At 43.9% G+C, this 25,289-nt stretch overlaps 1 protein-coding gene across 2 annotated transcripts in view; it reads right to left on the bottom strand.

Annotated features, from left to right (window-relative positions):
• The window catches only part of LPAR1 (lysophosphatidic acid receptor 1), a 125,226-nt gene that overhangs the window by 37,496 nt on the left and 62,441 nt on the right, over nucleotides 1–25,289 (bottom strand). For both annotated transcript variants that reach the window (XM_074994041.1, XM_074994042.1), the window contains exon 3: nucleotides 23,230–23,977. In XM_074994041.1, coding sequence (XP_074850142.1) covers nucleotides 23,230–23,977 — 748 coding nt within the window. The remainder of the gene's footprint in view (nucleotides 1–23,229; nucleotides 23,978–25,289) is intronic.

The raw sequence follows: 25,289 nt of genomic DNA on the forward strand, positions 1-25,289 counted from the left end.
AGATCTTCTCCCCATTGTCTGAGGTCTTCCTCTTTTGCGTTTTCTAAGAGATTCTATGAAGAGCTTTACGGACTGTGCTGGATGATTGTTTCCTGAGAGTGTGGCCTAACCATCCCCACTTTCTTCTCTTCATTTGAGCATCAAGTGATTGCCTTTAGAACCATGAAAATAAAATGTTTTCCTTTATGGTCTTGACAGCATTGCAGATTTTGATGTGTTTGGGGTTATTAACCAGAGCTGGAAAAAGTACCCCAAAAGTTACTTGAGTAGAAGTGCAGAAGCTTTGGCTTTTGGACACTTGAGTAGAATCAAGCTTAAGTGCATGCCCGTGTACTCTTACTCAAGTAGCTTTCCAGAGGGACACTGGTGACTTGAACTTAAGTGCATCCTACCTACCCCCCAGGTGTACTTTTACTTGAGTAACTTTTTGGGTCCTTTTTCCATCTCTGGCATTAACAACTGTTTCTCTATTGCACTCATCTTCCCCTGCCACCAAGAGAACAAAACAAGACCCTTGCCTGTTGAGAGGTGATAGGGAGAGAGGTAGAAACAGAGCCAGGGTCACCTTTCACGAACCTTCTGAGACACCTGGGGCAAGTCATTTGAAATCAGATTTTGACAGCCATTTTCTATGCCCCTAACATGCAGGAGAAACTCTTTGCAGACAATTTTTCCCTTCACAGTAGCACACACCTGCAAGTTAGGACAAACACAAATTTCATGCATTATCTGCCTGGTGGCCACCTGGGTGCTGAGAGCCTATCATGCTAGATGTCAGACAGCACGTGGTAAAAAACAACCCTTGAACAAACAACCATTTATTTTATGGATGCAGTTATCTACTCAGGTAGCAAAACTGTAAAAGTAACTGCTTCAGCTCACTACACAGACACACACATGAGCTAAACTGCAGGTGTAATATGGAAGCCTGATCATGAGTGGGCTAAAATTTGGCCTTTTAGCCCCGTGCCTCAAGTTTCCCTTTCCGGCTAAGGAGATCATACTTTGCTGCACATAGGTGTTGCAAAACTAGAATCTCCAGGGCAAATTCTTGGCTCTAAATACGTTAGCCTTGGGCAATGGGACAGGTGCAGAAGGTGTAATTTAAGGTGCTCCTAACCTGTTTTACCCCACAGGGGACTAAGGGTCAGGGAAGCAGAAGTGTGGCCAACAGCCACTCTTACCCAGCATGAACTCATCTCATCTGCACACAGTATGAAGCTTGCCTCCTGCTACCGCCAATTTTCAAAGCCGTGTGCAGGTCTGGAAAACTCAAGGTGTGTTTCACACAGCAATGAAAATCTCCAACAAGTGTACAGTGTCTTCCTTTGGGAGCAACAGCATGAGACTAAAACACATACTGGAGTGGGGAAAGCTAGGGTAGGATTGTCTAGGGCTCTGTCGCAGGAAAAGTAATGAGCAGAAATTTTACTGTGTCATCTCTGAATCTTTCCCTGGGCTGATGCTACTTCAGAAGAGATCCACAAATAATCAAAATACACTTGTTTTCCTCAGGATAAAAGAACAAAAGCCCAAGTCCTGGCTGGGATGATTTAGTTGGGGTTGATCCTGCTTTAGGCAGCGGGCTGGAGTTGATGACCTCCTGAAGTCCAGCCCTAGCATTCTATAAGTCAGAAAAACAAGGTTTACACACTTCATTTGGGAAGCGTAGCATGCATCTCTTCCTGTGTAAACCAAGGTTTTGGGCAAGCTTTCGAAGTGCTGTTTCCACCTTAAACTAATATCCAACTCTGCACACCCAGTGGGTGGAGAGCTTTGAAGGAGGGAGAAAGGAACCGGTATGGATTAGACACAAGTAGGGCCATGCATCCCGTTCCTGTTTTGGAATCTCTTTCCTGAGCAAAATGCTTGTGGGCCTGGCATTGTCTCTGCCCTACCCATGGGACCCTCAGCTGAGAGGATGAGATCAAAATATAGGACTCAGAACAAAACACACATTTCTTTCTGCATGCCCCAACCTGTTTCCCCTCCAAACCAAAAACAGAAACACAATGCACATACTTCAGCCTAGCAACAGAACAAAACAGTAACATTATCTGTGTCCCAGCCTCAAAGAAACAAAACCCCAAGAGAAAAACACAAAACGAAATCCCAAATTCAAAATAAATTCTTGACAGGCACTGCTTGTTTTAGGGTTCTGGCCTTTTTCTACCAGTTTAATCATGTTAGCGTGTGACTTTGATCTAAATAATTACACTGGGAAAAGTAACAGCATGGAGACAATTACACTGGTGTAATGGTGCCCTATATACTGGTACAGCTTGTTCCTCTTCTTTTGAAGAAAGAAGATCAATTGCTACAGAGGTACTTAGACTTGGGTAACTACGTCCACATGAGTGAGGTTATACCACTGCATGGGAATTTGTGTCAGTATAGTTGAGGTTGTGCAACTCTAAATTAGGGTTGCCAACAATCTAATCACACAAATCCACACACCCCTGCCTTGCCCAGTCCCTGAGGTCCCACCACTGCTCATCTCTTCCCTCCGCTGCTCCCTCTCCCTCATCCTCACTTGCAGGAACTTGCAGGGCCAGGGAAGGAGAGGGGTGGACTCTGGGAGGAAGAGGACTCAGGCTTTGTAATGGGTTGGGGTACAGGAGGGGTGGGATGTGGGCTACAGGAAGGTGCTCAGGACTGGGTCAGTGGGTAGGGGTGCTCTATGGGCTCCAGGCAGGCAGTGCTTACTGTGGGCAGCTCCAAGTCCCAGTCAGCAGTGCCGGGGATGGGGAAAGCTTCCCGCTTACCCCGTTCCTGTGCCACACCTGGAAGTGGCCAGAATATCCCTGGAGTCCCTAGGCAGAAGGAGCAGGTGGCTTTGTGTGCTGCTGCTGCCCATAGGCACTGCCCCACTGGTCCCCTTGGCCCTAATTCCCAGCCAATGGGAGCTGCAGAATCATTGCTCAGGGCTGGGACAGCATGTGGAGACGCCCCCTACCGCACCCTTCTTGACCCCCACATGCAGCATAGGGTCTGCATGGAGGGATTGGCCACTCCAGGAACACTTTGGGGCAGAGCTTTTACCAACCAACCTCTCGGACGGACTTCAGCAGCCTCTGGGACCGGATCAGCAACCTTTGAGTGCTGACATTTGACCTTTTGACCTCTATGTATGATCTGAGTGCTGACAACACTTTTTACAGTCACTAATAGCCCTCCTTACCTCAGCTTCGTTAATAAATCAGTTACGATGCAGACCTTTACTGTGTCGTCTTTAAGTCTCTGTCCGGCTGAGATTTTTAAATATCCAAAAACGTCCAGAATTTTAACACAGGCCGAGCCTCTCTTATCCTGGATTCTCTGGTCTGACAACATCCACGGTCTGGCAGGACCACAGATGATGTTGAACCACGGAGCCCCAGCCACAGAGGTTGTTAGGGGCTGTGGGCTCAGCTGGTGTGGCAGGCAGCCCCCATGGGCTGAGAGCAGAGCCACTACTGGCCCTGGACAGGGAGCCCCAGCAGCCAGGGCTGCCGAGCTGCTGCCATGGGCAGGGAGTCACCACCAGCCCTGGGACGGGAGCCCTGACAGTGAGGGGTGTGGATCAGTCAGTAGGCCCTGGAGGCCGGGGCACAGACCCAGATACGGAAACTCACTGCTGACGGTTTTAAAATGCAGTTTAGACACACTCTGGGAGACCAATGGCTGATACGTGGGCCTGAGTTTTGTCCCCGAACCTCAAGGTAAGGTGATTTTGGATCCACTGAAAGAGCTTTCAAATCCACTAGTTGCCACCTCAGTAGTTCAGCCCGTCAACCTTCACTCACCAGCAGCTCAGACACCAACCACCCAGTTCAGCCCACCCAACGCCTGCCCCACATGTTCAGCTCCCTTTAATTTGCCCTTGCTCTCAGTTCAGCACCGCTTTTAGGCACCCCAACCTCACCTCTGGTCCTCACAGAGTTCTTCATCCTCCTCCCAGGTCCAAGAGCAGCTGCAGTGGGACCACCTCTCCCCTGCCAGGCTGAGGGGGCAGCTCCTCACCCCCACCGCCTCCTACCAGGCTCGGTACTGCAGAAAGAAGGTAGGGAAGGAGGCAGAAACAATGGCTTTGGGCTGCCCTGGTTGCTCACAGCACAGAAGAGGCAGGAATGGAGCCCTGGCACTGCCACCACCTGTCCCTGCTGGAAAGCCCTGGTGGCCAGGAGGCATGGAGCAGCCTGCCCCTGCTGGGGAGCAACAAGCCACCTTTGCCCCTAGCCTGGGAGCCCAACTGGCCAGGGAGCATGGAGCCAGCGGCAGCCCTGTCTAGGAGAGCGGAGCCACTGCCAGCCCCAGTCAGGGAGCCCTGGCAACCAGGGATGTGGAGGTAGCTTAGGTGCAGCAGTTTAGGTGTGTGAGGGCCAGCAGGGAGGGCAGGGGGAGTTAAGTTGTGGTAGTTTAGGTGTGCGGGGCCAGTGTGGGGGGGTTAAGTTGCCAGGTAGCTTTAGCAACTGCACAGAGCTGTCAGCCCCAGCTAGGGAGCATGGAGCCATCACTGCCCCAGGCTGGGAACTGCTGGGGAGCTGCTTGAGGGGAACAGGGGCGGGGTTGAGCTGAAAGAAAACTGGCTCCTGTACCACTCTTGGCAAGCGTGCCAGGGGTTGCTCATCCCTGCTCTAGGAGGTCATGCCCCATTCCAGGGGATTCCTGGCAAACACGATACGGTTAACCAACCCTATTATAAATAGGGGAGGCCAACATTTCCTTCACCATCTTCTCTGCAGCGGCCAGCATTAAACTCTGTCTTTGTGTCCCTTTGGCCAGTTAAATTAGAGCGACAAATTGAAGAAGACACCATTAATCCTGAGATTTTCTTATTGCAGAGAGAAAGGAACCAAACATTTTGTTTGGTTTATCCTACTTCTGTGGTTCATTCTCTCATCACCTAAACACTTGCCCAAATCCAGGTATGCACAGCAATACATTCTCAGAATTTAAGGAAGAAAAAAACAAAACACAAAAAACAAAACACAGACTCTTGAGCACCCAGTGTAGATTAATGGGGACCCTACAGTTAACTTTGTAATTTAGTAATGAGCTGGTCCCTTCATTTTTTTACACTGTACGTCAGTGGAAGAGAGAAAAAGTTTCAAATCATGTTTCCCATTTTGGGTTCACTGGAAACTTTATAAGTCTTGGACTTTGTCTTAAAATAGTCTAGCTTCCAAAAATGCCAGTACAGCCATATCATCTTAAAATGTACATTTTCAACCTATGCATTACATTACAGGCTCTGAGCTGTGTGTCTGACTCGTCATTAAATTGGTTTCTGGAAATGTTAGCACAGCTGCACACCTTTTAGATGACTGTGTTCCATAGAATTTTCTTCACTTTTTGTTACTTATAAGGTCTCAGTATTCTAGGACAAATATTAGGAAAAAATACATGTGCACAATTTAAGTATTCCTGATGTTGCTTTTCTTGACGACAAAGCATTTAACTAATCCAGGTTCACATCTAGACTCAGACATCCATTTGCTATTTGGCTGAATGCTTTCTTTAGATACAGAATTTTTTAAGTTATGTAATCTAGCTGTGCAAAGTAGAAGCTTCTTCTGCAGACAAGCAAGAGACTTTTACAGCATGTTCACTTTAAAGGTCTGCTAAGGTAACTAATATTTATTCATTAGCATGCTAAAGGAATAGTAAAATGCACGAGTTTCAGAAAATTAAAACTGCATAAAGGAAAAATAGCAACTTTATATATAGGAACAGAGTTGGTGCTGAGACCACATCAAAATACACTAACTTTTAAAAGAGTGAGGATCAAACGAAGGAAATGACTGGATCAGAGGAGAGAAGACAAAAAGCTTTTTTCTGTTGTGTGCGCATGCATGTGCATGCCAGGAAATAAATACCTGGAGGCCAGCAGCTTTATTCTTTCTGAAGGCTGTGAGTTCTTCAGACAGACAATCTCTTTTAGAAGAAAGAGAGTAAGTTACCGCACAAACTTTATCTTTTTTCCAACTACTGCTGGGCTGTTAATCAAATTAATACACATACTCTGCTTACAAGACCATATGTTAATACAGGTTGAAACTGTCTTGTCCAGCACTCTCTTGTTAGGCCACATACATGGTCCAGCATGATCACAGATGTTGCTGGCAGCTGCTAGCCCTGTGATGGTGCAGAATTCTCAGGTGAGCCAAGCCAGCGTTGGGGAGCTGCACCGAAGGGAGCCTGGCTGGGGCTGGAACCCCAGGCGGCATCCCTGCAGGAGTGGGGCACCTGGCCAGGGACCCCTGGCAGCAGCCTTACAGCCACGGGGAGCCCGCGCCCCAGGCAACCTGAGGACGGAAGCTGGTGGTGGCCAGGAGGAGCACCTCCCCACTAAGGGAGCCTGGAGGCCTGACCTCCCCTGATCAGGCATATTCACGCCTTTGGGACTACTCAGGTCCATAGGGTGCCAGACCAGGGAGGTACCACCTGTATAACCAATCTGGGTTGAAGGACTGACTCAAATGCAAAGCTAATAAGGAAACACAGTAAAAGTTGTTGCTTTACCTTCTCACACTGAACTCTTCCCTCAGAATATTCTTAGGGTCTATCTACACAGCAACTAGATGCCCATGGCCCATGTCAGCTGACTTGGACTTGAACTACAAGGCTGTTTCCCTGTTGTGTACAATTCTGAAATCCATGTCTTTAAAAATCACAATTTTTTAAAAAAATAAAAGGTCAAAAACATTCTTTTCATTTGCCTTCTAGTTTTTGAGTCTTTAGTGTTTACACTTTCAAGTTTCTGCAACCATGAGAGAGAGAGATTCTGATGTGTTTGTGACTCCACGAAATGAAACCTGAAGAAAATCACCAACTCACAAGACTGATGAAATTAAGAGATAGCAACACTAGAACCCTGACTTTGTTGTAATGGTTGCAAGGCCAGAAGGTGCAGTGTTTGAGGTAGTTTTTTTTTTTTTTTAGTACATAGCAACATCAGAGCATTACTAAAGTAGAAGATTTCTGTGAGCATACACTATTCTCTAATATGTTAAGATACTTATAGCCTTTAGCTAATAGTCAGCAATGGTCTACTAGTCATTTCAATAGGCCAGTTCATCAACTAACATGTAATGTATTTTGTGGCAGACACATGGGTATGGAAGGTGGGTTTGGTAATCTTTATGCATGGAGGTAATCATACAAGTTGCCCTGACTGCAGTAGAATAATTCCTATGCGTGAAGACTACGTGAATGAAAAGAAGAGTTGTAAGGTTAGTCCCACAGTATTACTAATTATTTCCAATGCAGTAGTGTCATGACACCTTAACTGGGTCCCAATGTTCTAAGCAAAATACGTAACAAAAATACGGTCCTCGGCATGAGATGCTTTCAAGTTAAGGTATAAGAAAAGATAAGAGGGAGACTAAACAGAGCACATGGGAACAATGAGCTGAGTATGAACAGTGGGATAACCAGTAGGCCCAGTACACAAGATTAATCATTGTTCATTTTTTTTAATGACATTGTGGTAGATGCAAATTTTAAGGAGGGATTTGAAGCAGGAAAACTGGCCTGAGATGCCCATAAGAAATGTAGTATGTCCATAAGAAACATGACTATGCATTAATGTGAATGTTTCCTAAAATTGTTCTGCTAGGATGCAAAGAAAATATGCCTCCAAGTGATAACCCGTCACACTCCAGACAAATGCCATCAATTGGCATTAGTTTTACAATGACTCTGCAGCTTTATTTGAAGGACTGGAAATGTGTTTGTTTATTTAGAGAAGAGATCAGCCCTGCAGAGGGGTTTGTTTGAATGCCATCGCTGCATATTACGTTTTGTTTGCAGTTTTTTTCCAGTCTGTAGTAAAGTGCACTTCTCTTTAGAGTGGCAGCAGTATCTTGGTCTGACCAACAGTAACCACCCCCCACCCCACACACAGGTTCTCAGGCTACCAACAAAGGGATCACAGAGAATACTTTGTGTTCACAGTGATTTGTGGATAAAAGCTGTTCCTGTGATCCTAGGGGAGCGCCAACATGTCAGTCTTTGCATTAACACCTATTTTCTCTCCTGCGTAGCTCAAGGTTTCCTGTAGCAAACCTTTACCTGTACAAATACTGCCAATGACTTCAAAGGGCCTGAAAGAGGGGATTGCTTGGATAACTAGGGACTATTGGCAAGAAGGCAAGATAAGGACATATGAGATTTTCTTGGGACTTTGTTTTAAGCATATCAAATTTGGAAATATGTTGATGAAAATGTAACTCTGTAGCAAGGCTGGGGAAAAATAAGTGAGCTTAATTATAGGGTTCACTATTACATACCAGTACAATGGTTCCAACCCCCTCCCCCAAACACAGGTGCTAAAATCAACATTTGAAAACCTGGATGCTTTTAAACCTATATTGTGTCTCCTCCTGCAAAAGCGAAAAGAAACAAGCCACAGACATCAACTGCAAATAACTCTCTCCAACATATTCTATCTAATTACATGTACAGTGGTCAGTATTCAAAAGCTAACATCTGTTGCCAAAGTTCCATTCTATCTGCAGAAAAATAGAAAACTGGTATGTGATATCATTTTGTGTTCTTCTGCTAGCAAACATTTTATAGCCTGAGTGCAATGAAGGCTATAACAACAGGTAAACTTAGTTTTTGGATGCATCTACTTATTAAAGTATTTTCTTGTGTTGCTGGAAGATCCGAGATAAATGACAAGAATAATTGCAAATATTGTTTACTTTTTTTTTTTAATAAAAATGAAACCTTCTCCAAAGTTCACCACTAGAATTATAATCTTTTCTTCTTCTATTTGTGATACTTTGGGCAACACACTTAGAACAAACCAATTTTTCATGACTCACTTAGCACAAAAATTATACAATTTGACACTAGTTCATAGATGACATTTCTATATATCTAATTTTCTCAAAGTTCTAGTTTTCTGTGAGGTCCTGTGGTTATAGTTCTACCTTCTAGTTAAGTTCACTGAGATACAAAGACCAAATGACTTGTGCAAGGTTGCAGTATGCATCAGATTTGGCCTGGACAAGAAACCAGGCTCCTCAAGCTCCCAAACCCTTTGTTTCACAACTATACTGGCATGTGTTTCCCAAAAACACAGTATTTTAGATGAAACCAAATTATAAAAGTGGCATAGGCATCTTCTTGAAATCTGAATTCCCCTGTTCTGTGTTAAGAAACCCTATTGCACTGTGACATTGAGTGTGGATCATTCTAAAGCCTCAGGTCTCCTCCAGGAAAAGGGCAGGTAAGGAGTCTGCTTTTGTTCCAGAAGTTAATCTGCAGGGCTCACAGAGTTCCCCTAAGTTTCCTCACAGACTCCAGTTTGAGAAATGCTGTCCTGGGATATTCAAGAAACAAAGTGGGTAAGGATCCTTTATTGAACCAAACTTCTGTTGGGGAGGTGGGGGGGGGGGTGACCAGTTTTTGAGCTTACAAGAGCAGCTCTGTGTCAGCTCAAAAGCATGTCTCTCTCACCAATAGAAGTTAGTCCAATAAAAGATATTACCTCATTCACCTTGTCTCTAAGTCTATCTTTGGCTATAATGCTACTGAAGGAGTGTAGTTTACTTAGAACTATTTCATTTCCTTTTCTTTAGGTGGGACTTTCAACATCTACGTTTCAGTCTTCTGCTGACTATTAATTATTTCAACTTCTATACTTCAGGTGCAAGGATATGCCAATCTTGGCTATGTCTACACTAGCCCAAAACTTCAAAATGGCCATGTGAATGGCCATTTCGAAGTTTACTAATGAAGCGCTGAAATACATGTTCAGCGCCTCATTAGAATGCTGGCAGCTGCGGCATTTCCAAATTGACATGGCTTCCCGCCGCACGGCTTGTTCAGACAGGGCTCCTTTTCAAAAGGACCCCACCAAGTTCGAAATTCCCTTATTCTTATCTGCTAGTGTAGACACAGCCCTTAGCTCTGTGTACTAATGGGACAAATGGGTCTCAAATTTTGCTACTTAAAGAAATCAATTCTTTAAACATTTAAAGAGATCCTAAGAAGTGGTTTTAAACTTTGAGATAGTCCCGGCAAATCACTATACCATGGATTCTTTACCAAGAACTGAACTTGGTGAAAGTGTATAGAAAAAGGAGGATTACGCAAGGTTCCTATTTATCCCCATACATTGTTGAATGCTCCAGAGTTTCCATTTTTCTTTCTGCTTGTGCCTCCCTACAAAAAGTATTAATCAAAACTGATTTTCAGAAAAGATATCTTTATAAATGAGGCATCATTTCCTCTGACTATAAGGTATCAGCCCTCCCACAGGGACTCCTTCACCTCTCCCCCAAATATAAAACCACATGCCTGCTTTAGGAACTGACGGAAGTTCTTCAAACCATAGTCTCAAAGGAAACCAAAAGGAAAACAAATCCATCTTATTAAGTCTAAGGGGCCAAACTTCCAGATGGTTTCTCCCAGAGCAAAGCCATGAATTTAACAAGGATAGTTAGAATATTTTGGAGAAAAGTTGTTAACTGAAGATGTATCAGTTTTACTTGTGGATGTGGTAGATTTCACTGGGAGGGACAGCGGGGAAAGAGACAGAAAGAAAATGTCTAGTTTTAAACTGTCAGAACATCAAACCAGATTTAGGGTTCACAGAGAGGACTTGCCACAGCTTTTTTTAAACTCAAAGTTCAAATTACAGTTGCTTCAGCTATGTGAGCTTGCTTTGTTTTGCTTCTGGAAAACAAAAACTATTGTGAAGCCTTGAGTCGCACATAATAATGGCGAAACAAATGTCAATCACCATGAATTGGGGCTCAAGTAGACCAGTAGAATTAATTTTTATTACAGTATTATCCTTGACAGCCAAACAAGCATTTAGAGAGAGACTTAGTTATGGCCAAATTGATTTCATGCAGAATAAGAGATGAATTATAATGAGTTGCATCAGGAGTACCAATTGAGTCAAATTCAGAGATTCTTTACGGGGAGAGTACATGCAATAACCATGTTTTTTTCTCAAACCAAACCCCAAACACTAAATGACTTTCCAGATTCAGGTTATTTTCCTGGCCCTTGAGAAGTGAATATAAATTATGGGCCAGATGCTCAGGTCATGCAAGGCTGATTAACTCCACAGATTTGAAGGCAGCTGTCTAGATTTACAGCTGAGACTTGGACCTATAGTTTTGCTGATGCAAGAACTGAGGTAACAATTGCATAACATTTTTCAGTTCCCATGTATTATAAATATTAACCAGGAAAAAAATCCATATAGATATTTATACCCAGGCTGCTAAATTACTTGCTTACGCTTTCTACCATGACAGTAATGACAAAAATTAAAGACCTGCATGACAAAGATACAACAGTTATTTTCTGTTCATCTTCAAAAACTGATTGTACTTACTCTTTCATAGGACAGTAAATATTTTGTGTAGGGGATAGGCATTAAAAATGGTTACTCACTTTTGTAACTTGTTATTCGGGATGCATTGTACCTGTCTATTCCAACATGCATATGTGCAGGCCGCATGCATAGCTGTGCGAAGACTTTCCCCCTCACAGTACCCATCAGGTGAGCTGTGGTCACATCTCTTGGAGATGCATATATATCTATGTTGAACCAACCCCCACTCAGTTCCTTTTCGCTGGAACAGTCCAACAGAGGGGAAATGCGGGGGTTGGAATGGACAGGAGCAATACCTCTCAAAGAACAACAGTTACAAAGGGGGATAACCTTTTTTTTTTTTTCTTCAAGTGCTTGATTCTGTGCATTCCAATATGTGACTTACCAGACGTGTGCATGGAGGAGGGGTGAGACCTCAGCCCACAGCCATGTGAAGAATAGCTCCACTGAATGCTGCACCATCTCTTGCCTGCTGGACAAGGGCGTAGCGTGCTGTAAAAGCGTGCACCGGGGACAACATTACTGCCCTGCAGATGTCCAGAAGGGGAATCTGTGCCAGCAAGGCTGCTGAAGAGGCCTGCATGCTGGGTGAGTGCACTGAAACAGGTGGAGCCTGCATCTTGGCCAAGTTGTAGCACAGCTTGGTGCAAGAGGTGATCCGGGAAAAGAATCACAGACGACATCAGGAGGACTTTCATACTGTCCACAAAGGCAACAAAAAGCTGGGGAGACTTGAGGAATGGCTTAGTGCATACAATATAGAAAACATGGGCACGACTTGCATCCAGAGAGTGCAATGCCCTGTCCCTACTTGACATATGGGGCTTGGGAAAGAACACCGGGAGAAAGATGTCCCAGGTAACATCCAACAACGACACCACTTTAGGCAAGAAGGCAGCATGGGCCCTCAGCTGCACTTCATAGAAAACCGTGTATGTGGGCTCTGAGGTAAGGGCCCTCAACTCCAACTCATGTGGGCAGAAGTAATAGCTAACAGAAAGGCCACTTTATACAAGAGGTAGGCTAACGAGCAGGAAGCCATAGATTCAAACGGGGGAGCTACCAGCCTAGAGGGGACCACACTAAGATCCCAAGCTGGCAGCGGGTCTCTCACCTGAGGGTAAAGATCCATCTCTTGAAGAAAAGTGTCCCACTACTGGTCCCCAAATAGGGGCTGTGCCCGAGCCTGGATAGAATGCCAACAACACAGCCAGGTGAACTTTAATGGACAACACATCCAGGCCCTGGTGCTTTAGATAGATGAGATAGTCCAGAAGGACAGGAATCGTGGCATGCTAGGAAAGGGTTTCCTTACTAGGGCTCCAGATATAACCCTTCCATTTAGCAGACTATGTGGCCCACGTCAAAGGCTTACAGTGGCCCATTAGGACATCCTGTACCTGGGCTGCACATTGGCACTTGTGATTTAGCCATGGATCTTCCAGCTATGAGGGAGAGTGACTCAAGGTGTGGGTGCTGTGACCAACCATGGCCCTGAATCAGGAAGTTGGGAAACAGGAGAAGCATTACTGGCTTGACCACCAAGAGAAACAGGAGCATGGTGTACCAGTGCTGTCTGGGCCAAGGAGGAGCTAGGAGAATTATAGCGTCTCTGTCCTGATAGATTTTCATAAGGACTTTCAGTTTCAAGAGGAATGGGGTAAATTTGTACTGACATTACCCCATCCACGTTAACTGGAAGGCCTCCATGAGGAACCCTTGGCTGTGCCCTGGAAGAAAGAGAATTGGGGGCATTTCTTGCTGAAGCAGGTCGCAAACAGGTCCACCTGGGGATGATCCCCGCTCTTGGAAGATGGTGACGGCAACATCCTGGAGAGCCAACTTGTGGCACCGAAACATCTGACTGAGGTGGCCCGCCAGGTCATTCTGCATACCTGGCAGGTAAGATACCTGCAACCGGATGCCACAGTGAGCGTGCAGGTCCGTAAAGAGATGGCTTTCTGGCACAAGGGAGAGGAGCAAACACTGCCTCGTCAGTTGATCTAAAACATCACTAAAGTGCTGTCCACAAGGACCAAGACACTTTTGCCCCAGCCCCCTGTAGAATAAATCTTTCCCACGATTAAGTCTAGCAACTTTGTGTCTTTATTTTTTGGGATACGTCCAGGTTGGCCCTGATGCTCCTGGTGGTTCACTGCTTAGACCATGAGTGATCCAGGCTGGGGGTGTGTACAGATGTGTTCATACCCCTTCTGCAGTACTGCCATTGGTGTAATGGAGGCTGGCGTCTGGCAAAGCATCCTGGTGGTGACCAGGATAAACTTGATAAGAGGCAAGGCTACCCATGCTGGATACTTGGGCAAAAGAACATCCATGATCAAGTCAGCCTCCTCAATCACCTCTGTATCAAGAAGCCCAAAGCTGGCGTCATTGGCAGAGGCATCTGGGCCACAGCCAACCCGACAGGTACCACTATGGGTAAAATCTGGCAACTATGCATGCAGCGCACACACCCACATACACATTAGGATGAACAGGAGTAAGCACTTGAAGTGCAGAATTATAAATCTAGCAGCATAAACCATCTTTAATAAAAAGCAAGAAGTTACAGCAGTTATTTCTTCCAATCAAAGCTTCAGATGTATGTCAGTATTAAGTCACCATTGTTCTGAAAGTGATGATGACAACTCAAATGACACCACACACACACAAATCAGCTCAAAAATAATTAAAATGCAAAAATCTTTAAATTTAATTTTTTCATAAAGAATTGTCTTTGATGGTATAATAGTTATAAACTCATTGATTCTTCACGTATACCTATGTACAGTGCAGGAAGAGATGCGATCTTATGAAATACATTAGATATGATTAATGTAGTCTATAGACCATCAGTTGCAACTTCCCAGTTTACTCAGCCGTGGGCTAAGTTCACAGTCTATGCACTTTCAAAATAAACTTATCTAAAAACACCAGGAGACTAAATACTGTTCCTCCTGTTTTAGAACAGAAAGTCATTGACGGTCAGACAGATTGCTGATGCCAATTCCTGAGTTTACAGAACTTGTTTTCTCTAGGCCTGAGTCAACACACAAGCAGCACTACTGCATAGGGCTGGCGAAGGATGAACAACTCTCTCATACGGGAAGAGATTCTACAGTGCTTCTCAATTCCAAGAGCACCCCAGTTCTTAAAAGGTGCTCTTTGCAGAGTGGTTGTGGGAAGCAGCGCTCCCTCACCCAACTCCACAACTGCCTTTTCTATCTTCGTTAAAAGAAAACGCATAACCCTCTCCCAGTCAGGACAGGCCTGCTGAACAGAACAGTGCTTTAAAGTGAAGAAGTGACACACGTTTTCAATGATCTCTTGGGGGGCATGGATCAACATTCCTGTCACGCTTGCTGACAGTACCCACCTAGGCCACTAAACATCCAACCAGTGGACCAAATCTGCTGGTGAATCCTAGTCATGTGCCACCTGAGACACACAGGCCATACGCAAAGAAGAATGATTTCATGGAAAATGATACTGAGGCTTCAGTGCATGTGTTTCAACCATTACAAGGACAGGAGGAATAGATGAACCCGAGTGCCAAGTTAAAGCTCTGCTCTACCAAAAAACAGCTTGTTATTGACGTGTTGCACTACTACAACTTACTGTTTGCTTTTGCTTGTAGAAATAACTGTCTATTGGCAAGGAAGGTCTGCCAGAGTTTAAGTGAAGCCATGGCCAAGCTCTGCCTGGACAAGATTGCTTTCACCTCAACTCCTGAGTCCATTCACCTGAGAACGAATGAAATCCAGCAAATAAAATGTTATGTCAATGGCCCTAAGATATGAGGAAGTAGCAGGCACTTATGAAATGTGAGCATTCATCATAACAGTTGCATCTCTACACCAGCATGGAGAATTAGTGCATTAAAAACTGCTAAATGATATGGGAGTTGCATTTTGAACTACCACTTCTTAAATGCAGGACAGAGATGGGCAGAAACACTTGTGACGTGAATGGTATGCCAGTTACAGCAGATAGCATACATACTGAAAACACCTTTTAAGAAAGGCTGTCTCTGCAGTATTGGCTGGTTTTCACTCTATCATATAACAACTGCACGTCAACCAATCAATCACCTGCCGAGAGGACAAGTTACTGATAATACACTGGAATTTCCTTTAACCAACTGCATATGTTGAGAAGTAGGTGACTTCCTGCTACATTCCTTTAACCAAGCAACATGAAAACCACCTCCTTCCCAAGGATTAATTTGGTTCATAAGAGCTCATTATATTAACTTAGTGATTGTCTGCTGCATTTCACTTCAATTTGGTACCCTGGTTGTGAAATCGTTTCAAAGTCTGTACAAAAAAAAAATTTAAAGTCTCCTGTGCAATTCATAATTGTGGCAGAGCCCCCCTTCCCTACTGCCCATTCCCATCAACAAGCAGGTCTACCCTTTCAGTTGTGTAGTCTGAACTTCCAAATGTTTCCATCACATTTATCCCTCCATTGTAACAAAGTGTCAGTCCAGTAGCACTTTAAAGACTAACAAAATAATTTATTAGGTGGTGGACTTCATGGGACGGACCCACTCCTTCAGACATGGCTGAAGAACACAGCTATCATGGTTCTCTCTCTGTTACCATCCCTCCATTGTAATAGCGAAGATAGTGCATGTAGAGAAAATGACAGTACTTTACACCAAAATGGTTGACAACTAAAATTCATTATAATCCTGCATGCACCTCTATTTCCAAGTATTGCAGGTTATATCAAACTTGTAATTTGCTCAAACTGACAGTGCCCTTACACATCAGAGAAGATACATTGTGCTGCTTTTCCATTTCCCAGGGAAATCTCGGTAGAAGCAATCAGGAATTTATTGCTTGCTCCACCTAGGTCACAGAAGGCAGCTACTGAGTTAAAGTCAATATACATAACTAATTTTGGTAAAATAATATTGACCATGCACATGCAGGGAGGCTAAAAAAAGGAGGAATAATTTTGCGGCCTAGTTTTATGCAACTTCTCTTATTTAACTGGGAAGAGTTGTTACTATTATTTCGATGCTAGACACAAGAGCTCTATTTTGCAAACTGACTACTGGCTGTAACGTTTGCTACCGTGAGTAGCCCCACTCACTCTCTTCTACCAAAGCAGAGTCACAATACAACACCGCATTATGGATACCCTACAATGAGGCTGCACACTGAAATGTGCACTGTGACCCTCACCGTTAGTTCATTTGTAATACCCGAGAGACTATGGAGAGCTAGACAGTCACTGCCATGAACAGCTAACATCGTAAATAGGCAAGACAGTTTTTTTGCTCATGAAACTGAGAAACAGATTACGGGATAGATTTTTAAATGTATTTAGTCATCAAAGTACGTAAGCTCCCATTGGTTTAGGAAAGTCCATTCAGAACCTAGCTGAATACTTAGACATCTAAATAGCATTAAAAGACAATTTTGCTGGGAATGATTTTTCAAAAGGTTGGATCACCCTCTGTCCTATCCTGGGCAGGACAGCCCCGTATTAGAGACACCAAAAAAGTGTCCCAACTTTTTTTTTTTAAAGGAACGAATTCTCCCATATTTGCCCCTGCCCCCTGCCCCCAGCCTCGAAGAAGCAGGGGGACCATGGGCAGCTGCTGCTTCCCCAGGGCTCCCAGGGAGGCTGGCAGCTGTGGCTTCCCCAGGGCTCCTGGGGAGCTCTGGCCAGCTTCCCCAGGCTCCCTGGGAGCGCCAGCAGCTGCCGCTTCCTTCATGGCCCTCCGGGGTTGGAGGAGCCGCCCCTATCTCCCTGACCTGTATTTGGGACAGGGAGATATAGAATCATAGGGCTGGAAGGGACCTCAGGTCACCTGGTCCAGCCTCCTGCTTCAAGCAGGATCAACCACCCACTAAGTCATCCCAGGCAGGACCTTGTCAAGCTGGGACTTAAAACCTTGAGGGATGGAGAATCCACCATATCTCTAGGCAACGCATTGCAATGCTTCACCACTCTCCTGGTGAAGTAGTTTTTCCTAATATCTAACCTACACCTCTCCTTCTTTAGCTTCAGGTCATTACTCCTTGTTCTGCCATCTGACAGCACTGAGAACAGTTTCTCACCCTCCTCTTTAGAGCTCCCCTTCAGGAAGTTGAAGGCTGCTATTAAAGTCACCCTTAAGTCTTCTCTTCTGTAAACTAAACCAGCCCAAATCCCTCAGCCTGTCCTCATAGGTCTTGTGCTCCAGCCCCTTAATCATTTTTGTTGCCCTCTGCTGAACTTGCTCCAGCACATCCACAACCTTTTTATACAGGGGGGCCCAAAACTGGACACGATACTCCAGATGTAGCCTTACCAGTGCCGAATAGAGGGGAAAAACCATTTTTCTAGATCTGCTCGAAATGCTCCTTCTAATGCACCCTAGCATGACGTTAGCCTTCTCGGCTACAAGGGCACACTGTTTACTCATAGCCAACCTTTCATCCACCATAACCCCACCTCTAGGTCCTTTTCTGCTGCCCTGCTGCTTAGCCAGTCAGTCTCCAACCTATAACTATGCTTTGGATTCTTCTGCCTCAGATGTGGGACTCTACACTTCTTGTTGAACCACATCAGATTTCTTTTGGCCCAATCCTCCAATTTATTCAGGTCACTCTGGATTCTCTCTCTCTCTACACCCTCCAATGTATCTGCCTCTTCCCCTAGTTTTGGGTCATCCACAAACTTGCTGAGGGTGCAGTCCAGCCCCTCATACAGGTCATCAATAAAGATGTTGAACACCGGCCCGAGAACTGAGCCTTGCGGCACTCCGCTTGAAATCAACCGCCATCCAGATACTGAGCCATTGACCACCATCTGTTGGGCCCGACCATCAAGCTAGCTTTCTATCCATCTTATAGTCCAAAGATCCAATCCATATTTCCTTAACTTATGGGCAAGAATGTTGCGGGAGACTGTATCAAAAGTTTGCTGAAGTCAAGGCATATCACATCCACTGACTTCCCCATATCCACAGAGCTAATCAGATTGGTCACATATGGTCACCCTATTCGAAGGACAGTCAAGTTTAAACTGATGGTAGGATTTGAACACAGCTCTCTCACTTCAGAACTTTGATAAAGGGCTTCCTCATACCGGAGTGAATGTTTCCAGCCCTGAATTTGGCTAGTGAAGAAGATTGAGATAACCCTAACTAAAACCCAACAGGAAAACTGGTTTAACATCACCCTAAAAAAAGTGTTTGAACACTATCAATAATGAGGAAAAGGTGCCAATTTTAAGCTTTTTTGCATCAGCTAGGTTCTTTCTTCAAACTTCCTTTTCTACTTTAATACCACACATTGTAATTATGAAATGCTTTTGGTATGACCCGAGTCTTTGCCAGAGACCCAATTTTACATCTGTTTGTTATATGAATCAATTCTGTGAAAACCCCTGAGCAAAAAAGATATATTACGGAGAAAGAGCTTTATGTTCTTGTTACATTAGAGATTTCAAAAGGAGCTTTGTTAAAAGGACTCATCTATGAAATCACTTCCTTCTGTTTAAAATATTTTACTCAAGGAAAAAATACAAAAGGGCATGAAAAGAGGAAAAAAGATCTGTTTTCTGCTTTGACTCAGTCCTAGGATTCAACATCCTAGCAGCTCTGTGGGATGACGCAGTGTGCCAGCACCCGATGGCTCCAGCCAGAACTTCAACCCTTCTTAGTCATTAGGAAAACAATGAGTCCTCTTATGCAACTCATTTGGATTCCACCTCACACATGCTGACAGCATAGCCATCAGAAGAGCATTTTCTTTCTTTTTGGTGGCTGTCCTCCTGGAGCAAGGCAATGAGATGAGGGGATCATAGCATCAGGCATTTACTGGGGCTGATAAACAAGAAATTCTTTCGTTTATACCTGTTTCCTTGAAACAGCAGGAAGGCCAAATGAAAAAAAAACTCTACATTCACTGGAGGGGGTTTTCCTCTGACTAGCAAGGGGCTAACTGCAGAAAACCCAGTTTATGCAAGTTTAGAAATGAAGTGAAAGAATCCCTTGTTAACTGACTGATGGGGTGGTTATTTACAGACTCAGGGGGCTAGAAAACAAGATCAACATTACTTCTCTTTGAAGTGTTTGTAGATTTGAGGGTTCCTCTACAGCCCGTTCTTCCACCCCCTCCTTTTTCATTCTGAGCCTCACTTTACCTCCCTTCCCCCCCCACCCCATTCCCCCCAATCAACTCTTTTCCGAGCAAACCCAATATTCCAGATCAAGAGGACTAGCATGCACCAGCTGCATTCTTGAGTCTGTTGGAAGGAATTTCAGGTGACAGCATCTTTTGATTCAGAGGGGGAGTCATGTTAGTCTGTAGCTTCACAATAACAAGCAGTCCTGTAGTACCTGAAAGACTAACAATTTATTAAGTAATGAGTTTTCATGGATAAGCCCTACTTCCTCAGGTCTTTTGAGAATAAAATCTAGGTACTTCCTTTCCTCTTTCTGCACAGTGGCTGAGCTCTGCCTCAGACTTTAATGCAGTGCATTGCACTGATAGCTAGACCACCATGAAAGCCCAGAGTTCTCCTCTTCTGAATAATTTACTGATGCAGAAAGAGAAGGCTAATTTGGAAAGAGCCAAGTAGCATGAAGATAAACATTCCATACACTTTTCCACATGGGTCTGAAAACCTCTCATCCCAAGTCTGGGAAACCAACTCCAGCAATTTTCCTCTAGTGTCATCAAGCAGTAGATTTCCTATAGAAGAGAGACAATTGGAAGCCACTGTAATTGAAATCAAGCTCATTCCACTCACCATGAACATTTGCAACCAGGCCTAAAAGCCTATAGAAGTAAGGATGATTACATTATCTCCTTTCACTTTCCTCCCTCCCTCCTGTTTGAGGCCAATACTGGTAAATAATAGAGTGCAACTGTAAAAACCTATGCTTTGAAAGTCTCATTGGAAAACCCAGCTAGGAACTTTTACCTCTATTTGTTGTGCAATTGCTGCAGAAGAGACATCACTCACTGGCTGAAGGGTCACCATTAATCCACGCCACCAAACTTTTGTCCCTAATACTACGGAATAACTCAGAGAACTCCAGGAAAGCAAACCCAGAAGCGAGAATCTGGAGGCCAAAGTTTTTCAACTGAGCTTTGAAAGTTGGAAATCGAAGTCCATGTCTGATATGTAGGCAACTGAGCTGATTTTCAGAGGCACTCAGTGTTGGTGACTGTCTATGTCTATGAAAACCATTCAAACTATTTCAGGCCCTGAGTCAGTAAAGAACTTAAAAACGTGCTTAAGATGCAATGGAATTTAAACACACACTTAAGTGCTTTGCTAAACTGGGCCTTGGTGGCTAACTTCAGAGACCCAAGATAGACATATGTTTGCCTCATATCTAATCACCATGGAATGAACATTTGCAAACCATTGCCACAAAGGTGACAGTTTTAACAACTGTGCGGCTATGGCTGCTGAGTATTGGCTTTCAATTGGCTTCTACGGATAAGGAAAACAACTGGAACAGGCTGGTGGTCTAACCTACGTCAGTCCTTTGGTCCTGACAATAACCAGCATCTTATACTTCAGAAGAAGTTCCCCATAAATATACCCAGTTGCAATACTACATCCTGTAGAGTGGTATGGCTTCCTTCCTGATCTCAGCTGTTAGCCAGCCCAATACCCTGGACCATGAAGATTCACAGCCCTATTGGATTGTACTAGCAAGTATAATTGCAGCTTCTGCTTTTCATGCAAGCATTGAATCTACTTTAAAAAGGCTACTTCAAGTATTATACTTAATATCCTGTTATACACAGGACACATATTCCATAGAAGTGTTGGTGATGCAGTAAAAACACACTAACAGCACATAGTTAAGTGCTAGGAAATGGAGACCTGCATTTATTATTGCTTTCTAAGGAAAGCAATTTTATAAGACTTCAAGAAATGTTTTATGGGACTAACGCCACATTTATGATAGCATGGACGTTGGCAAAACTTTTGTTGCTCTGGTGTGTGAATAAATGACTCCCCTGAGCGTACAACACTCGTGCAGATACTGTATGGGAGATGCTCTCGTTCTGCCACTCATTCAGTGGGTTTTACTATGCTGACAGGAGACCACCCAGCCGTCAGCATAATGCAGCAACACAAGTGGTTTTACAGTGGCACAGTTATATGGTACAGCTGTGCCACTCTAAACTGGTAAGTGTAGACATGGCCTAAGATTGAGTGCATGCAGAGAGAACAACATGAAGGGATGTCAGCACTGTTATGGAATCAATAAGGGAAGTGCTATGAACCTGTTCAAATTATGTAGCAAGCTGCACATGCTGCCTGCAGTGCTGACAATGATTATTTACAACAACATAACAAGGAGTCATGGTGGTTACTATTTAAAGATACTAACAGTGACATTAAATTAGCATGGTTTATGCTAATTAACCATCTGAGTTCTTTCTACTGTTTTAGCAATGCCCTAGGAGAGAAGACAGCTTAAGTTCTCAGGTCAACCTTTTCTATTCAGGGCATGCTGTATCTAATTAATGCTCAGGTCTTCAGCATAGACTTTTCATTGATCTGTGAGGAGAAAGGAGAAGGTGGTGAGAGATATCCTCTGACCTTAACCTGTGCAGACAATCTTAGTCCTTCGCATAACTGATATTAAATGATCAAATGAGATTTACTGAGGTTTTTTTTAAACCATTTCAAAACACTGATAACAAAAAGTTTACTATTTGCCTGGCTTAAGAGAAAAACCAGACAGCTACTTGACAAGAAACACTTTACTGCTACACAGTTGGAAAGAGTGGCAATGCCTCCAAAAGGGAAAAAAAATCACAGATTTGCTTTCTGAAGATACGCTCAAAGCTGAAGCTTTCTTCTGAACCTCACGTGCCTGTCTGAATTTGGTGAAAAGGAGGTCCAGGAGTCAAAGGGAAAATGTACCTACTTCATCCTTCTCCACTCAATACTCAAAACATTTTGTTTCAACTCTAGAGAGAAAAGCAAAACTTAATGATGCACAGAAACAGATAACACAGTAACATGGGTTGCTGGTAAATTTCCAGCTTCTTCTTGCCATCACACACACATTTGCTCCTCTGCCAAAATATTTGCTAAGTCAGCATGCTGCTTACCTGCTTGTACTAATGAACTAAAGCACAGCTTCTTGTCTCTTGTACCAAGATTAGTCCATAAGCAGTTAAATATAAACTTCCATCAATTTATGTTAATGTAACAAAGATGTCTATGTATATGAACCTCATATGACAGACTCCTGAACCTAGCTAGACACATTTTCACTTCACTGAATGAGATTTAATAGATTTTGTCACTGAACAGAGGGAATGGTTTTATGCTACAGAATTAAATCAAATATTTATCATCTTGATTATCTCCAAATATGGCAACAGACACCTCTCAGAATGTACCATTTCTTAAGCAACAAAAGCGAAACTCAGCGGGTGCTTATCTGGCACAGGGAAATCATGTGGCAAGTAGTAGCTACTTTTGAGTCACTTCAATGTTACAGATGCCTTGCTCAACCACATACACAGGCCTGGCACCAGGTAGGTATGCAGGGGATAAGTTTCTATGACAGAGTGTACACCTGGGGGGAACTTATAAGAGACCAGGAAATGTAAGTGAAGCTGCTTCTGCATAACACTATATTTCTAACGCAATTATATTGCTAGGACCGAAGGTACATTATAGAATGATTGAGGTTCAGCTGTAACCACCATCAATAACTCCCAGGGTAGTATGACCATTTGGTGTTCCCATGCTTGCTTTCTCAATCTCCCATTTCCCCAAAATGTATAATGGACCAGTGGGAAGGTTGGGCACACACGTTCCAGTTAGCTTCTTCCACTAATTAAGTGTTACATTACGGGAAACAAAGAGGAACAATTTTGTTTGAAGTAGACACTCACCAAGCACAATGACCACCGTCTTCAGAAGACTCATCATGGTGTCCCGATTTCTGCGGGGCCCAGAACTGTGCCGGGACATTCTCATAGTCCTTTGGCGAACGTAGCCAAAGATATGAGCATATAGGACCACCATGACCACAAAAGTGACCAGGTTGAAAACAGCCCAAAAAACCAAGTAAGAGTCACTATAGAGTGGTGCCATATTGGAGCAGTGAGTGATATCACAGATACAGTTCCAGCCAACGCTTGGTATAGCACCCATGACAATGGCCATAGTCCAGATGACAACAATTACTACCACCACTCGTCGGTTGCTCATCCGAGTATGCAGTTGCATTCGGAAGACTGTGATGTGTCTCTCAATAGCAATGGCCAACAAATTGGCTACAGAGGCTGTTAGGCTAGTGTCAATAAGTCCCTGGCGAAGAAGCCAGGTGCTCACAGTCAATCTTCTAGTGTTGGGTCCCGTGTTAAACATTAGGTAAAAATAAGCTAGTCCTGCAAAGAAGTCTGCAGCAGCTAAGTTGGCCATTAAGTAATAAATAGGAAAGTGGAAGCGACGGTTGACGTAAATAGCCACCATAACTAAGAGGTTGGCCAGCATGATGAAGATACACACGGTAATACCTAGTCCCATCACAAGCTTGCTGACAGTGTTCCATTCAGTGGCTAAATATTTTCCACTCCGGTTATAAAAGAAGGCAATGTTTTCATTGTAGTAGCACTGGGGTTCACTCATGGCTGTGGACTGAAAAAAAAAAAAAAGAGAAAACAGGAATTAGAATTGAAAGCAGTATTTCAGTGACCACAAACTTGCCTCTGCAGGTGAGGCACACACTGAAACAAGGGAACATGAATAATTCTTCAGACAATGTATTTACATATATATCCAAGATGACATTGCATCTGTTATTACAATGCCTGAATGGGCATTCAGATGCCAGTGTTTATGTCAGCCTTTAGAAATAGAATTTTTCCCCATAGTAGTGGTAAACTGCATAGTACATACAATCCTTCTAAAAATAATCAAGTTTATACAGACAATGCTGTCCATGATATGTAATGTAAGAGCTTTAAACAGTGAACCACTAAGCGTATTATGTACTATAGATTTGGGACAGTGTCTGTTCAAGAACTCCTCCCAAATGTTAAGTGCTAGGACAGCCAAATTAGGTCTACAGCGTTCTCTCATTAAAGTTTAAAGAAAGCAAAGGTTTGCTTGTGTTAGGAATGGGATTTCTTACAAAAACACACATAGAAAAGAGAAAAGGGCTGGCTGGTGGAACCCCCTTGGAACTGCCCCAAACTCAAACCTCCCAACCCTCAGGTGCCCTTTAGGGAGGGAGTGGAGGGGACTAAGCCCCCCACCCCCGGTTCATATAGGGGCATTCCTGGCTGGTCCCCTTTGTTGGGGGGAGAGGGGAAAGTGCACATTTTGCTTCATTTCTCACTCTGGCTGGGGAGCACACGGGGTACACAAATCTGGACCTGCCCCAGCTGGGGCATACGCACCCCTCCCCCTGGCAGTGCCCATTGGCCATGGAGACGTGCTTCTTGCCTGGCCCCAAGCTGCTGCAGTGAGAGAGGTAGTCCTCTCCCATAAGGGCATCCTCCATACTGAACCCCTCATCCCCAGCCCAACCACAGAACAATAATTTAAATGAGCACGTATATTTCCATTTTATTTTCTAAAAAACAGAAATTGAGTTAAAGACCTGAGCAACACCAGATAAATCTTCTAGTGTACTCTATATTTTAGACTGAGTTTGTCTGTCTGATCAAGAACTCATCCAAAAACGTATGAGCTAGGGCCACCAAATTCAGCTTACAGCTTCCTCTTATCATAACAAAGCAACATAAGGGCTTGGTTGGGCCGGGAAAATTGGATGTGCCTGCAAGGAGATTGCTTCTCAGGAATCACCAAATCAAGTCCAGTTCTCACAACTGAAATAAATGAGCCAATGTTGAGAGTGACTGAACCAAGATGAGCCAGAAAAGTAAGATGAACCTGGAATAGGATTGCTTCTCAATAAACTTTACAGAAAAGGGATGCAATAGAG

This window comes from Carettochelys insculpta, chromosome 5 (genome assembly GCF_033958435.1).
Source record: "Carettochelys insculpta isolate YL-2023 chromosome 5, ASM3395843v1, whole genome shotgun sequence".
Lineage (NCBI taxonomy): Eukaryota > Metazoa > Chordata > Testudines > Carettochelyidae > Carettochelys > Carettochelys insculpta.